Source organism: Numida meleagris, chromosome 5 (assembly GCF_002078875.1).
Source record: "Numida meleagris isolate 19003 breed g44 Domestic line chromosome 5, NumMel1.0, whole genome shotgun sequence".
Lineage (NCBI taxonomy): Eukaryota > Metazoa > Chordata > Aves > Galliformes > Numididae > Numida > Numida meleagris.
Window position 1 is genome coordinate 13407779 of NC_034413.1, and position 15741 is coordinate 13423519.

The 15741-nt window shown below is 60.8% G+C and overlaps 4 protein-coding genes across 8 annotated transcripts in view; 2 read left to right on the forward strand and 2 right to left on the reverse strand.

Moving 5' to 3' along the window:
• Positions 1-803, reverse strand: part of AVPI1 (arginine vasopressin induced 1) — a 1425-nt gene extending 622 nt beyond the window's left edge. The window contains exons 1-2 of the mRNA XM_021398584.1: positions 440-803; positions 6-249 (exon numbers count right to left, since the gene is read on the reverse strand). Coding sequence (XP_021254259.1) covers positions 6-249; positions 440-564 — 369 coding nt within the window. The 5' untranslated portion in view covers positions 565-803. The remainder of the gene's footprint in view (positions 1-5; positions 250-439) is intronic.
• MARVELD1 (MARVEL domain containing 1) lies at positions 913-3245 on the forward strand. The gene has a single exon (XM_021400188.1). It carries the CDS (start codon positions 928-930, stop codon positions 1615-1617), a length of 690 nt encoding a protein of 229 aa, XP_021255863.1. The 5' UTR covers positions 913-927; the 3' UTR covers positions 1618-3245.
• ZFYVE27 (zinc finger FYVE-type containing 27) lies at positions 5060-10272 on the forward strand. 5 transcript variants are annotated; one of them, XM_021400174.1, is made up of 12 exons: positions 5063-5370; positions 5438-5508; positions 5594-5780; positions 5901-5996; positions 6149-6261; positions 6950-7080; positions 7432-7503; positions 7674-7694; positions 7879-8023; positions 8292-8338; positions 9194-9275; positions 9465-10272. In XM_021400174.1, the coding sequence occupies exons 1-12, from the start codon at positions 5162-5164 to the stop codon at positions 9527-9529; spliced, it is 1239 nt and encodes a 412-aa protein (XP_021255849.1). In that variant the 5' UTR covers positions 5063-5161; the 3' UTR covers positions 9530-10272. The 5 variants fall into 5 exon arrangements, with proteins under 5 accessions (XP_021255848.1, XP_021255846.1, XP_021255847.1 ...); XM_021400175.1 differs by lacking the exon at positions 7674-7694 and having other exon boundaries at positions 5065-5370; XM_021400171.1 differs by lacking the exons at positions 9194-9275; positions 9465-10272 and having other exon boundaries at positions 5061-5370; positions 8292-9187.
• Positions 10446-14239, reverse strand: SFRP5 (secreted frizzled related protein 5). Its single transcript, XM_021400183.1, has 3 exons — positions 13583-14239; positions 12919-12996; positions 10446-12686 (listed from the first exon to the last, which is right to left on the reverse strand). The coding sequence occupies exons 1-3, from the start codon at positions 14100-14102 to the stop codon at positions 12346-12348; spliced, it is 939 nt and encodes a 312-aa protein (XP_021255858.1). The 5' UTR covers positions 14103-14239; the 3' UTR covers positions 10446-12345.

Below are 15741 nucleotides of genomic sequence, written 5' to 3' on the forward strand. Positions count from 1 at the left end.
CGTGCTGCTCTCCGTCGCCGGAGCTGCCGCAGGGCCCGTGCCATGCGCCGCTGCCCCGCGTAGCGCCAGACGAGGCGGGCGCGCTCCTCGGGCCTCTCGGCCCCGCCGCTCTGGAACAGGCTGCGCAGCTCCGGCAGCCCCACGCCCTGGAAGATGTTGGCCGAGGCCCGCTTGCGGCCGCGGGCGGTGGGCGCCGTTCGACCCGGAGGATCGCTCGCTACCGAGGCCGGCGTGCCCATGGCCCGGCCGCTGCGGACACCAGGACGGCGTGAGGCCCCGCCCGGGACGGGGCCGCAGCACCGCGGGCAGGCCGCCAGCGGCGCGCCCAAGAATGCGGGAAGGCCCGGCTCAGGTCGGCGCCCGCCGGTGCCCGGTGCGCCGTCCCCGCCGTGACCCACTTTCCCCCGCCGCCTCGCGTCCGCCAGCCCCGCGCACTGACCTGGGGGTGGCGGCCGCCGCGTGTCTGCCGCGCTGCCGCTGCCGCCGCCGCCGCGCCCTGGGCCGCTCCGCGCTGCCAACAGCCCCGAGGTCCCGCCGCTGCTCCGCGCAGCGCGCCCCGTCCATTCACTCGCCGGGTCCGTCCCGCCCCGCGCGGCACCGCCAATCCGCGCCCACCTTTCTCCGTACGGACCAATTGCCGTCGGGAGGGGGCGTGGCCGCACCGCCTTTCGGAAGGGAGGGCCACGTGGCGCCGGTGACGTCAATAAGGCGGGGAGGGACGGCTGGGCGTGGCTCCGCCCTTGGGCGTGGCCAGCGCGCGTCACCCCGACGGGAAATCCCGCGTGACGTAACGAGGGAACCCCGGCGCGCGCTCCCTAACGGCGCGCTCCTCCGTTCTCCGCGCGCGATGTCCCGCAGATCCCCGGCCCCGTGGCGGGGGAGGCGGCGGCGGAGAGAGGAGGCGGCGGGGGGCGGCCCCGGAGTCCTATGCGCGTAGTGGGCCGGCGTGGGGCGGGGCGGGGGAGGAGAGAGGCCCCGTGCGGGGAGGCCCGCTCGACGCCAGATGTTGGGCAGGGGCCAGCCGCCCTCAGTAAGTGCTGCCGGGGCGCCGAGTCCCTCCCGCCCCGCAGCAGGCAGCGCCCCGCCATGGCCCGCACGGCTCCCCCGGCCGTGCCGCCGCCGCCCTCGGGACCACCGCCCCGCGGCTCGCTCGGGCTGCACCGCGCCTTCCTGCTGAGCCCGCTGGGGCTGCTCCGCCTTGGGCAGCTGGCGGTGGGCGCTGCTTTCTGGCTCACCGTGGCTGCCCACTGGTACGAGGGGGCGGCCCACTTCGCCCTCTTCGCCGCCGTCCTCGTCTGGCTGCTCACGCTGGGCCTCTTCGGGCTCAGTGCGCTGGGGCGCTGGGAGCTGGTGCCCTGGCTGGGCTCCCGCTGGCTGCTGGCCAACCTGGTGCACGACCTGGTGCTGGGTGTCGGGCTCTGCACAGCCGCCGCTGGCATCATGGGCCACAAAGCCGGGCAAAAGAGCTACTGCAACCTGCCGGGGTACAGCCAGCGCTGTCTCTACGGAGCCTACCTGGGAGCTGCTGTCTGCGGGGCCGTGGCTGCCTGCCTGTACCTCTTCTCCGGGCTCTACTGCCTGGCACGGCGCTGCCGGGACCAACGTGACATCATCTGAGCCCCGTGGCTGCCCCGCTTCCCGCACGTGGACGGACCGCGGCCCTGCTTTCGGACGTGGTGACCCCGCTGCTCTGTCCCCTCCCGGCTGCTGCACCACGCTTCCTCCACTGCCTCCTGCATGGATGGATGGACAGACGGATGGAGACCTTCTGCCAGGACAGTGGGCACTGATTGTCACACCAGCCCCTTTGCACCCTGCACAGAATGACAGATGGACGTAAGCAAATCAAAGGACCCAAGCTGGGAACACCCAAGTGGACCACAACTGCTGGGAGCCCCGCGGGGCCCTGCCTGACTCCCACCCCGGATGTGGGTGTGCTCAGGTGGGTGCCAACTCTGTCCCTGGGGGGATGGAAGCTGTGCTGGAGGAGTGGAGCAAAGCTGGGCCCAGCCTCTGCCCTGCTGGCAGCTCTGCGGCCTCCGCGTTGCCTAATGGAGGCTCTGCTCTGCTTTCAGCTTCCCCAGCCCGGGCCCCTCCTCCACGTCCGGTGTCTTCCCGGAACCCTGAGGGCACAGGCCTTACCCAGCCTGGGCACAGCCTCACCAACTGCTGCCCCAGCACCAGGTGCCCCATCCCACCTTGGAGCTGAGCCCGGCAAAGCCCCCATTGCTGTTGGAGCCCATGGCAGGGAGGGGGCTGTGGGCTGCCTCTGTGAGAAAGGCGGGGCAATAAATTCCTCCAGCCTTGGGATTTGTGCTGCTCTGGAGTGAGAATGGTGCTTTTGTCATCCCAGCCTGGAGCTTGGTGCTGCTGCCACATCCTTTGGGCTGGCTCTGCGCTGGGAGTGGGGGCTCCCATCCCACTGCAGAGACCCCTAAGCCTACCCAAGGCCTGTCTGCTCCAGCCAGGACAGGCACAGCTTGCCCTGCCTGGCTCCACAGCACTTGGATTGTCATCCTGGAAAACTCTCTTCGTTGTGGAACTACGTGGCTCCATCTCCATCCCTGTGCTGCCCACAGACTGATAAGGGAAGGGTGATTGCAGCAGTGCCCTTGTAGGTTACAGCCTACCTGCAAGGGGAGGGCTCCAGTAGCGAGGCCAGGACCAGCCCCACAGCCAGCCAGGGCTGTGCGGGGTGAACGGAAGCACTGGGCAGCCAGAGACTGGGAAGTGTTGGAGGAGTACCATGTCGGAGCTGCCTTGGCCACCAGCAGTCCTCACCCTGCTCGGGGTTGCATTCTCCCATTGCTTTCAGGGCAGCAAAGGACTGCTGCAGCCCCTGCGTAGGTTCAGTTTGGAGGACTGTGTCCCCCGCAGCTGTTACCTGGTGCCTTTTTGAGGGAGTAGCAGCAACAATGGCATGGAGGGGCTGGGCTGGCACTAGATCACAGCTTCCATCACCAAGGGTTGTCTCAGCAGATCCCTGTGTGCTCCCACACTCTGCCAGCCCCTGGGCCACCCCCTAGCAGTATGTGCTGTCCCTATCCCATGTCAGGGCTGGTCCCAGACACTGCTGGCCCCTGCGTGCCCCAAGGCCCAGGCTGCCTGCACACAGCGAGGCTAGTGCTGCCACAGGTGCCTTACCCCACAACCCCACCCTGCCTGTTGTACCTGCCGCTGTCCCACTGCAGCCCCTTCTCTGGTGCCTTTGGATTCACATTCCAAATAAAGCAACATTGACGCTCGCTTGGTGTCTGGGGTTTTGTAGCAGGATTGGGACCTGCAGGGGACAGGAGATGAACTAAGCTTACACGTGGCTCTGCAGCATAGGGGTCACCTCACCTGGAGCAGTGGGCCCTCTGAGCTCTGGGGCCATGGGCGGGCTCCTGGTGCTGAGCCACTGGTCCCTGGAAGAGGGGCTCAGGCCTCTGGGGACAGGGGCTGCCCCAGCCCTGCCACTCCCTCCAGGGATGGGGCAGAACCTGGTGCTTGTGTATCACAAAATCACAGAATGGTTGGGTTGGAAGGGACCAACCCGGTCCCACTCCTCTGCCATGGGCTCGTTGCCTGGCCATGAATGCCCCCAGGGTTGTGGCACCCACAGCTTCTCTGGGCAACTTGTGCCAGTGCCTCCTAATGTCTAACGTAAACTTCCCCTTTTAGTTTAAAACCATTCCTCCTTGTCGGTTGCTACCAGACCATGCAAAAAGTCTGTCTCCCTTTTTATTATAAACTTCCTTTAAGTACTGGAATGCTGCAGTGTGGTATCCTGGAAGTCTTCCCTTCTCCACGCTGAACAAGCCCAGCTCTCTCTGCCTGTCTCCATAGGAGATGTGCTCCAGCCCTCTGATAATCTTCGTGGCCCTCCTCTGAACCAATTTCAACAGCTCTGCGTTCTTGTGTAGAGGGTCCCAGGCCTGGACACAGTATTCCAGATGGGGCCTCATAAGGGCAGAGCAGAGGGGGATAATCTTCGCCATCCCCATGCTGCCACCCCTCTGTTGTTGCAGCCCAGGATACTGTTGGCCTTCCAGGCTGCCACCGCACACTCCTGACTCATGTCCAGCTTTTCGTTCATCAGGACCCCCCAGTTATTCTCGTCAGGGCTGCTCTCAAGTTCTTCTCCCACTCTGTACACATATCTGGGACTGTCATCACCCAGTCACAAAACTTCACACCTGGCCTTGTTAAACCTCATTAGGTTCCTGTGGGCCCACTTCTCAAGCCTGTCCAGGTCCCTCTGGATGGTATCCCTTCTTCCTTCTATTGTATCAGCTGCACCATGCATCTTGGTGTCATCAGCAAACTTGCTGTGGGTACATTCAATCCCACTGTCTATAACATTGATAAAGACGTTAAAGAATACCAGCCCCATAATGGACCCCTGGGGGACCCCACTTGTCACCAGCCTCTACTTTGACATAGAACTGTTGACGACATTCCCCCAGCTGCAATCACACAACCAATCCCCACTCCACAGATTAGTAAACCCTTCAAATCAGTCTCTCTCCAATTTAGAGATAAGGATGTGGGTGCAGGCTCCTCTTACAGACCAGCGCTGTGCGGCAGGAGAATGCCATGAGAACCACACAGAGCTGCATTCCTGGAGGCTTTGTTTCTCCTGGGCTGAGAAGGTCTCTGCCCAGGCTGGATGCCGCTAGGACTTGGGAGGGCCTGGGACACTGACACCACCCAGGGCTGGGTGCTTTAAGGCCCGGGATCAGATGTGGCTCTCTACCTGGTGCTGGGGTGACAGCAGGCTGTGCTGTATGGGATGGGCCCTGCTCACAGGGAGGAGGGAGCAGGACAGTAGACTGCTCTGGAGAATGGCTTCAAGCAGCCAAGGCTGGGAGTGAGAGATGAACCCAGCCTCTTCCAGCGCCCTCCAAGCTGATCTGGGCCTCAGCGCAGGGCCAGAGTCGAATCAGTCCCAGCTCAGGGCACAGCCCCAGTCTGCAACCCATAAGCCCAGGCCTAGCACAGGCCCTGACAGCCACTGCCAGGACAACGCCGCTTCCGCCCTTTTGCCATCACTTGGGCGGGGCTTCCGCCCTCACCTCCGCTCTTCTGATTGGCTGTGTGCCGCTCCGCCGGGTGACGTCACGGCGCACCTGGCCGCTTCCTGGAAGTGGGGCGCGGTGCGGGGCCCGGGGGGCCCGGGATGCAGGCGGCAGAGCGGGAAGGGGCGGCCGGAGGCCCTGAGGCGACAGCTGCAGCAGTAACGGGGGGCGGTGAGGCTTCGCTGGAGCCGCCATCGCCTCCTAAGGCCGCCGCCTTCGACCTGCTGGACCTGGTGCGGAGCTACCGGCGGCTGGAGCTGTACCTGGAGCCTCTGCGGGATGCAGCTGAGGGTGTCCGCTCCCTCCTCCGGTAGGTGTGGGCCTGGCCCGGGGTTGGGGCCGCGGCTCCCGCACCTCACCGGGTTCTGTCCCCGCAGGTGGCAGCGGCCCTTGTGCTCTCTGCTCGTCTGCCTCGGCCTCAACTTCCTCCTCCTCACCCTCGACCAAGGTGTGTGGGTGTATGTGTGTGTGCGGGGGCGGTGCTGGGCTCCGGCCCGCCGCCCTGCCAACTGATGATGTGCTGCTCCTCCCAGCCGCTTGGTACTCGGTGCTGGCCCTGCTCGTCCTGCTGCCGGCCCTGCTGGGCTACCTGCAGGAGACGTGCCGCGTCCGGCCCTCAGAGCGGGAGCTGCTGCGCAGGAAGTACCACAGCGTGCGCCGCGAGGACCTGCGTAAAGTGCAGCTCTCACGCCAGGAGGCCCTCGCCCAGGTCAAGTGCTTGTGAGTGTCCAGCACCCTTCTGTCCTGGGGCATCACCTCCCCTGAGTCATGCTGTGTGAACAGGGTGAGCCAGGGTGTGTGTTAGTGGGGCCTTTTCTTGACTCTGTGGTCCCATTTCAGCCTGATCCAGCTGGAGGGGTTCTTGAGTGGGCTGTGCTGCAGCTGTGAGGCAGTGTACCGAGTGCTGTACTGGGAGAACCCTGCTGTCTCTTCCCAGTGAGTAGGACCGCATTGGGTGCCATGTGCTGGGCTTAGCTGCTCTTGGTGTGTTTGGTGCTTGCAGAGAGCAGACAAAGGACAAGGGGAGGGACAGCAATGTTTATGCTGTGGGAAGAACTGATTTCTCTCAACCTGCTGCTCTTTCCCAGGTTTTACGGAGCACTGCTGGGCTCTGTCTGCATCCTTTACCTGCTGCCACTCTGCTGGGTCATGGCCATCCTCAACAGCACCCTCTTCCTGGGCAACAGCCAGTTCTACCAAGGTAATGGCTCTTCCTGAAGGTGGCCTGTGTGGGGTGGGTTTTGCAAAGGCCCTTTGAAGCTGTGGATTCTGTGCCCATCTTTTGCCAGTGACCTCCTGTGAGCACACTATCATGTGTCTGCCATGGGACCTGGACCTCAGAGGGCACTTAATGTCCTGGGGCTGGTGCCCAGCAGCGCAGGGTGGGTGGTGGGGTCCTGGGGCTTGGATCTGGGAGGTGAAATTCTCATTTCACATGGCTCCTGTCATGGATGCTTTTTCCTTGTACTGTGACATACTGGGACCTGGCAGTGCAGCCTGTACATGAGCATCACCTCCCCTCCCTGGCCTGGCTCTGCATGTCTTGAAATACTCTCAGTGCCTGTGGCAAATGTATGACACAGGCCTGGAAGTGCCCTATTGGATGGGAGGAGAGCTGCACATCATCTGTCTGACTGAGCTATGTCTGAGCCCCTGCTGTTCCCTGGTCTGAGCTGAGGCAGGTGGGGAATTCCTTCCTGTCCCCAGCTCAGTAGCTTCCCTAATGTCTATGTGTGAGCCAAAGAGGGTTCAGGGCACTGGACAGAGGAAGTTTGCAGGTGCTGTTGACCTATCTTGAGTACTGGAGATTGTTTCTTGCAGCCATGTGTGTGAAGGGGCTGGAGGAAGGGGATTGCAACCCTGATTCAAGCCTGTTCCCCCCTTACCAGTGATAAAGGAGCTCAAGGCTTCGGTCGAGCAGAGTTTGGGCACCAAGCCCCTCGAGAGCACTCCAGAGCCTGCCAAGCCCCTACCAACTGATGCCCCACCAGACCGGACCCCCACACCTACCAGCACAGAGGTGAGGGGTGGTAGGGCTCAGAGATGTGGGTGGGAGCTGCAGTTTCAGCTCTTGGGTCTGGCTTTGCTTCTGTCCGTCTGTATACAAACTGGCTTTGCTGGAAGCCTGTGTGCCTGGTCTGGGAGCCCGTCTTGAATTACTGAGGGGATGCCTTGCTCTGCTGGGATCTTCACTCTATCCTGCTATGTTTTTGAAGTCACACTGGGGAGGCAGGGGCTCACCCTGCCTTTTGGTGCTCGCTTTATGGGGCTGTCAGTGAGCTGGTACTTCATTCTAGAACTGCCATGAAAGTGTGGTCCCTACTTTGAACAGGGATGAAATAGGATAGGGCTAGCTCTGAATCTCTTGCAGGACCTTACCCCTGGCAGCGTGGAGGAGGCAGAGGAGGCAGAGCCTGATGAAGAGTTCAAGGATGCTATTGAGGTTTGAGCCTGGTGGGAGTGGGCTGTGCCTGCAGGCCAGGCAAATGGGGCAGAGGACTGCTGTGACAGGGCAAGGTGGATGCTTGGGGAGGGCAGGAGTGGGGCTGGGCATCTCTGCAGTCTGACTCCATCTCTACTGCCTCTCCTCTCTGTCCCACGCTGCGGGAGAAGGAGAACCAGCTGCTGGTCATGGTGAGTACTGTGCTGAGGTGTGCAAGAGGGCATCTCTTTCCAGCTGGAGCTGGTAGCCTTTGCCTGGTTTGGCAGTGGCTTGTGACACTGACAAGTGAAGCATCCTGTTTTCACGCCTGTCTCTGGGGCAGGCTGCCCTACAGCCCTGCACTGCCCTCTGCTTATCTGATTTTGCTCCTTTCAGGAGGATGATGAGGGCTCGCAGTGTTCAGCAGACTTTGACCTCAGCCTCCCAGACAATGGTTTTATGAGCAAAAATGATGTGATCCGCAGCAAGGTGTCACGCCTGACTGAGCGCCTGCGCAAGCGCTACCCCAGCAACAATTTTGGTAAGGCTGAGAGCAGGTGCTGCTTCTTCAGCCTCAGCATTGTGGGGTCTGAGCTGCTCCTGGTCGTGACCACTGAACTGGGAGAGGACAGAATGGTGTGTTACCTGCTAGGGCTGGCACCTTAGTGACTTCCCCCAGTGGAAAGGATGTTTGTAGCTCTCCTGGGGAGAGCAGGGATGGGAGGGTCTTTACAACAGATGTGGGTGCTCTTGTGCCTCAGGATCCCAGGTAGCAGAGCCCTGCCTGACCTCTGCTCTGTCTCTTCCAGGGAGCTGCACAGGCTGTGGAGCCACCTTCTCTGTGCTGAAGAAGAGGGTGAGTCTTCAGTTTCTCCAGCTGACTAGCCCCACTGGGGCAGAAGTTTTGTGTTGTGTCTGGCTTGCCCTCACTTTTCCTGTAGCTAGGATGGCTGTCCTCAGTCATGGCCCAACAGTGGATGACTTCAGCAAGTGGTGGGTGTTGTCACATACCATAATGGTGGTAGGGAGCCTTTGTGCCTTTTGCTCCTTTGGAAGCTCAAGCCTCAAGCCAAACCTCAAAGTGCTGCCATACAAGGCACCTGCTCCTGTGCCCTGGTTTGGCCCATTCTTGTTACCTGAACAATTTCCTGGGAAGCAGAGCATGGGTTGGCCTGTGGGCTCATGAGGAAGTGCAAAGAAGACTCAAAGCCACCACAGGATTTGTGACTAGAGGAGCAAAGCCACCCCTGTTGTCTGAGCCTCTTTGCATGACACTTATCGCATAGTTCTAGGAAGGGTGCATCTCTTGCCCTTTCCAGATGTGCACTGCAGTCCTTCTGCTGCCTTCTGATTTCCAGACGCGTGGCTCCCTCCCCTTTCCCCTCTTGAGTTAGTCTGATGCATGTCTTGGATTCTCTGGAGCCTACATCCTCCAGAGTTACAAGCATAGGAAATGACAGCCTATAAACCTCCTGCAGCCTGTGGCTTCAGTACTTTCCTGTGATGTTAAACACCAGATCTGCAGCAGGTATTGTCTAGTCCTGGTGTCACTGGTGGATGACATCTCTTGTCATTGTGGGGACTCAGGGCTTGCACCCACTCTCCCCTTCAGCAGGGAGCACTGCTAGCAGTGCTTTGGTACTGGAGTATGCTGGGTCTGACCCAGCAGCTGATATTGCTCTTAATGTCTCACCTCCACCTCTTTCCATAGCGGAGCTGCAGTAACTGTGGGAACAGCTTCTGCTCCAGGTGTTGCTCCTTCAAAGTTCCCAAGGCTGTGATGGGAGCCACGGGTGAGTGGAAGGGGGAGAAGAGCAAAGCCTTCCTCCTCCCACCTGTGCTGTGTGCTGCAGGGATTTGCCCCAGCCCTGGTGGGTGGGGGCAGGTACTGTCTGGCTCGGAACAGAGCCCTGATGGGTTTTCAGCAAGTCATGGGTGAGGTGGTGGGAGAGGAGACATCTGACACCTACTTTCCTTTCCAGCCCCAGAGGCTCAGAGAGAGACTGTGTTCGTTTGTGCTCAGTGCAACCAGGTGCTCATCAAGTGACAGAAACAGCATATGGGGGCTGTGCTGCCTGATGCCCAAGGACAGTGGGAGCCCTGCCCTTTCTCAGGGGATCCTGGGCTGCTTGGTTCCCAGCATGGTGCCACCCTGCCAGAGGACACAAGCTCTCGTTCCTCCCCCTGCCAGTGCTGAGCTGAGGGCAGACCCAGCCTCCTCACCATGCAGTGTGCTGCACCAGCTGTTTCCTACAGCACAGCACTGTCCACAGCTGTGCCGCATTGTGGTGGCTGCCCCACTGGCCTGGCAGCTGCTCAGGGAGCACTCCCTGCACTGACTGCACCCTGCCCTGAGCTCACCTAGGGCCTGGTTCTGTGATGGAGGAGTCGTCCTTCCTATTTCTGCTCCTACCTCCACCTCCTGGGAGGGGCAGAGCAGCCTCAGGACTCTATCCCAACCTCCCTGATGAACACTGTGTGGGTGACTGTTTTTGGGATCAAGTCAGAGCTCTGCCTGCATTCCCAGGAGGCGTTACCCTTGGTCCTGGCTCAGCTGAAACCCTGCTCATCACTCCTTGGCCCCACTGCATTCGTGTCTAGTTCCCCACATCACACATATTCAGCTGTAGCAGAGGAGGTAAAAGGGTAAGTTTGGGCTGGGCTGTGTGATTGGTCTGCAGCTGCAGCAAGAGGAGAGGCATGAGTTGGTGCTGCTCTGTGTACTTAGTGACTGCTGCTTTTTACTACAGATTAATATATAGAGAATGACCAATAAACCTCCTGCCCACAGCTGGCTCTCGTCTTGCCCCTGTAAATGCTGTCCCATTCCCTGGTGCCTCTTTTGCCTTGGTTTCTCTGTCCCGTATGTGGCCATGTCTGCCACCTGGTTCCCTTGCTTACTGTGGTTTTCATTGCTGTGACACACTCAGTGGCCTTGTTTGCCCTGTACCCAGGGCTGTGTGGAGCTGCTCTGGGCTGGGGCCTGATCCTGCTGGCCTGGGTTGAGGTGCAGCTGGGCTCACTCCCTGCCCTGCCAAGGTGGTGGTCCCGGCAGCTGCCCACGCGTACAAGGGTGACCTTTCCCTGCCGAACAGCAAATCTCCCAGCTATCCCAGGAATGCGACCCTGGCTGCCATGCAGCTGGGAGCGGCTGTGGCCGGGCCCCCTGCCAGCCAGCTGCAGCTCCCGGAGCAGGCTGGAGCCCTCAGGCTGGGACACCCGCTGCCCTAAGCGGGTGTCTGGATGGGGGCACAGGTCTCAGTGCTCCCCACAAGCCATGGGTCCCTAGACCCCTCTCTTGATTGAGCTCTGCACTTGGGCAATTTTGGGAAAAGCTGAACTCTGCGGTGATGGGCATGCCCACTTTGTGCTGGGTGTGCTCCAAAGGCAGAGTAGCGGGGGAGGCAGTGTGCGGAGGGGCAAGGGGTTAGTTCAGCTCATGGTGGGGGAGAGGGAGAAGTTACTCGTCTTTCTTGAGAAAACACTTGGTGAGATGGATGCGATGTCCATGTATGTCTAAGTTCTCCTCAGAAAGATGCTAATGACGCAGAATACAGAGGGCTACAGATAAACATGGGCTGTGGGAGATGGGGTTTTATTTGTGGACTTCAAGTTGTGCAGTAAATGATATAATTGATGATGTTTATTCCGATGGCAGTCTGCTTAGCAGCCTCATTGGAAAATGCTTTCTACCACTATTTGAATTTTTCTTCCCCGGTTTTTTTCCATGTTGGCTGTGGATAAGGGAGAGGGCAGGAACCACCTGCCCCAGGCTGTCACAGGGGCTGGCTGCCCCCTTCCTGTGCTGGCTGTGGAGCCGGAGCACATCCCGTTGTCAGCATCGATGCCTGCTGTGACTGTGCCCTGGGGTACAACAGGAGCAAGACTCATTCCAGCATGGGGCAGGTGCCTTGCTGGTGGGGCAGTACAAGGGGAGAAGCCAGGCATGGGGTATCCCACAGCCTCAATTCCCTTTGCCTCCCCCTGAGAAGCTGCGGTGTGAGGCCACCGTGTGGTGAGTAAATATCCCAGTGTCTGGACATTTTGCCAGGATGCCCTGTAACACAGAAGACTCTAAAAAACACTGGGTAAACAGGGCTGGGGGGGGGGACCCTGCTGGCCCCTAAGAAGCCAGTTTGGGGCTGCCCCACTCCCATGCTGCAGGGTAGGAAATCCTGGGGCCCAGGGCTGGGAGGTGCAATGTCCAGCTCTGCACCCTGCTGCACTTGGTGCCACCCTCACTCCATGCACCCCTCTGCTTTATTTCTTTTTCCCTGTCCCTCTGTGGCTACTTGCCAGGTGCTGGAAGGAGGGTTTGAGTTGGGACCCTTGAGCTGCCCTTTGCCCTCCTTCCATGGGTCCCCCAGGATGCCCCAAGGTTTTGGAGCACAAGAACCACAGGGAGCTGGATATAGAATTATCTCAGACAATAATTTACTGTAGTGTGGTTAGTCTGGGGCGTGGGGTGCTGGAGAGCTGGGGCCATGCAGCTCAGGGCTTCTGGGAGCTGGGGTGGGCAGTATGTGGGCACAGAGAGCAGGAGGGAGCTGCCTTGGCTGGGGGATCCCTGCAGCAAGCAGGAGATCCAGGGCTGGGGTGTGAGCTCTGCAGGGGGGTGGGGGGTGTTGTACTTGAAGAGGATGGAATGGGGATCTGGGGATACTGAGGGTATGGGGGGCTGGGTGGGGGTATGGGGTTGAGGTGTGGGGTGCAGCTGAGGGACAAGCAGGGGTCCTATGTGCAGGTAAGGGGCTCAGGAGGCGGCAGAGCTCCTGGGTGCAGATCAGGGCTTCCTTGAACACAGCCTGGGTGCAGAACTGGGGATGCAGAGCAGGGCGAGTGCAGGAGTGCGGGGATAGAGCCCTAGTGCTGCCCGGCCCCATAGAGCAGGGGATGGTACAGGGGACAGGGGTAGGAAAACATGAACTTGACGGCGAACTTCATCTCCTTGTTGTGCTTCTGCCAGGGGTAGATGGCAAGGAGCAGCAGGCGGCTGCCCACCTTGCGCCCCAGCACCAGGAAGCTGCCACTTAGGTTGTCGAGCTGGGGACAGGGGCAGGAGCCCGTGTTCCTCATATGCAGCACCATCTTCTTGGTGTCCTTGCGCTTGAGGGGACCCAGCTTCAGCACCTTCTTCTTCTGGGCAGCCACCAGGCGTCTCTCCCCGTTCTCCTCCATCACCTCCTTGATGCGCATCTTCACCACTGTGAAGTTAGTATGGACCCAGTGACCCCCCCCCAGATGTTCTGTCTATCCCCTCGAGATGTCCTCTGTCATGGTGCACCCCATCCCCTGCACGTGGGGTCCAAGGGGGGGGTGTCCCATAGGGCTGTCCCTTCCAGAACAAGCCCTTTAGCCAATCTCCCCGGGCTGCTCTGGGGGCAGCTGGGGCTGGCAGGAGCTTGGGGTGTCAGGAGAGGGTTCTCCACCACTCACCGAAGTCACTGGAGCACATCTGCTGCATCATGCCATCCGCCTTGTGCTCCATCTCGCACTGGGTGCAGATCTTGGGCACTGCAGAGCGAGAGCAGCCTCTGTCACCAGACGCTGATGACTCTCACCTGCACCAGCTCAGTGGGGACACAGCAGGGGAGCAGCCCCCTCTGCCCCTGGGGAGCTGTGCCAGGTGATGTGGGGTAATTCAGCACTATGTGTTTAGGAGTCCCAGCACCCAATTCCCAAGAGGGATAGGGAATGGGGCACCTGCCTGACTGCCGATGCTTTGGGGTGAGAGTGGCAGCAGGGTGAAGGGTGACAAAACCTGATCCTGACCCAAGGCTGCCTTTGGGTGACATCCCGTCCCCCCCCCCGGAGACCTGCAGGGGCGTGGGGATGGCACAGGTGCAATGCTCGGAGCTGGATGCTCTTGGCTGTGCTGGCACATAGTGAGAGGAAGGGGACAGCCCTGTAACAATCCCACAGTCCCACATTCACCCCCAGCAGCCATCCCACTGCCGACACACCCTGCCCTGGGGCAGCTCTTTGCATGCAGCTGAGCGCCTGGGGCTGTAGGAGCAGGGATGGGGGCTCCTACACTTGCCCCAGGCTGCACAGGGATGTGTGCGTGTCCCCATCCCATCGCGTTGCTCGTCCCACTTACCTGGTGGTGGTGTGGCCTGGTTGTTCCCAAACTGCATGGCGATGCAGAGGTCGTGGTCAGAGGGGAACTTGCCACAGTGCAGCATCTCGGGCCAGGGGAAGCCGTAGGACTCCATGACGGGCGCACAGGCGTCACGCACCACCTCGCAGAGTGAGCGGCATGGGTAGATGGGGTGGTCGAGGCAGACAGGGGCGAAAAGAGAGCAGAGGAAGAGCTGCGTGTCAGCGTGGCACTGCTTGGCGAGAAGCGGCACCCAGCTGCTGGCCTGCTGCTTGGCCTCAGCCATGGACTCGTGCTCCAGCAGGTTGGGCAGCCGCATGCGCTTGTAGCCCACGTCGTGGCACAGCTGCATGTCGGCTGGGATGTCGACACACTGCGGTTCCCGCCCGTAGAAGCGCCCGCGGGGCACGCTCTCAGGCTGCCAGCCATAGTAGTCATAGTGCTGCCCTTTGCCTGGTGCCAAGGCCAGAGCCAGCAGTGCCAGTGTCACCGTGCCCGTGGGGCTGCTCGCCCGCAGCATCGCCGTGCCTGCTGAGTGGGACGCACAGCCGCTGCCTGCTCCTCCGGCACCTCCCACGCTGCCCTTTCAAAGGAGCCCGCAGGCATCACCGGCAGCCAATCTGCTCTGGCTGCTGGCCCCCCCCGGCATGGCCCCCCGGCCCCACGCCAGGCCGCCCGCTGTGCTCCCGCCCTCCCTCCCTCCCTCGCACAGCAGGGTGGGTGCATGGGGATGCTCCACGTCCCTGCGGTGCCGTGCACTAGGGAAGGGACGGTGCACCTCACTACCCACCAACCATCCTGGCTGGGGGACAGGAGATGCTGGTTCCTACCCCTGTGCCCTCCCTGGAGTACGGGTGTGGGGATAGCCCCAAGGCTGTGTGGCGCACTCATATGCCCAGTGCCACCTGCAGCCCCCGCTCTGTCCCTTGCCTCAGAGCTGGGTTTTGTGTCACCCCATCATCCTGGGGCACCCCAACAAGTTGCTCACCATCAAGACAGAATGGGAGAGCTGGGAGGGGACATTCAGGCCCTTCCCCTGGTGCCCGGCGCATGGGAAGATCCAGAGACTCCTCGAGACCTGCCCGGTCCACATTCCCTCTTCCCCTTGGAGACAGGCCAGGGGTACCAGGATGAGGACCCCATTAGAAACCCATTTGTCTGCAGGGGTTATCTGGGGCATCCCCTCCCATTGCAGCGATCGATGTCCCGACCTGGCCAGCACTCCCATGCTGCCCCAGCTCCTGCCTGCCGGATAAGGTGGCTCAGTTAATGGGTGACAGAGCAAACAGCCTGGCATGGGGTGCGATAGCAGCTGCCCTTTGCCCCGGGCAGGGGGCAGAGACCACCCCCCCCAGACCCATAGGGAGCCATCTGCTATGGGGCTGTGCAAAAACCTCATACGCAAAGCTCACGCCTGCAGCCTGTTTGTCCTGCCTGTGCCCTCGATGCTCAATGCCCTGGATGCGTGGTGCCCAGGGATGCACAGTGCCAAAGGATGCTCAGAGCTCAGGGATGCTCAGTGCCCAGGGATGCTCAGTGCTGTCCCAGGATCTGATCTCACCTCTCCCAGGCCAAGCCCCAGAGATGGCACTGGTAATGTATAACTGCCGGGGAGCATGATAAGATAGAGCCACTCGTTATCAGGGCTGCCCGGTAGCAGGAGGGAGGCATTGGGCTGTCAGAGTATCAGTGAGATTGCCTGGAAAAAAATGGTGATAGAAAATAGCTAACCCATGATGGATGAGCTGGGGCAGGGCAGCTCAGCTAATTGTGACGGGCTTATGCTGGGAAGGGGCCAAGGAACAGGAGCTGCAGGGGCAGAGGTGGAGGGGGCAGAGGGAGCCTGCGGGCTGCTCGTAAGGTGCCCAGATGTGATGCTGAGCGTGTCTCACCCTGAGCCCTGGCTGGTAGGGTCAGGGGAGTGAGGGGCACCCTGCCAGCTGCTGGGCCCCTGTCTGTCACAATATCTTCTTTAGAGCCACTGAGTCACTTCCTGGCAGCAGCGCTGGGAGCAGCGGCACAGGTGTCCTTCCCCTGCCAGGTGTCTTGGGGCTGCATCCCTGCCCTGGGATGTCTCTGCTGCACTCCTTTTGCACTTGCCCCTGTGTCCCCATCCAGCACTCATGCAGTGGGCTGGAGGACAGACACTTGTGCCTGTC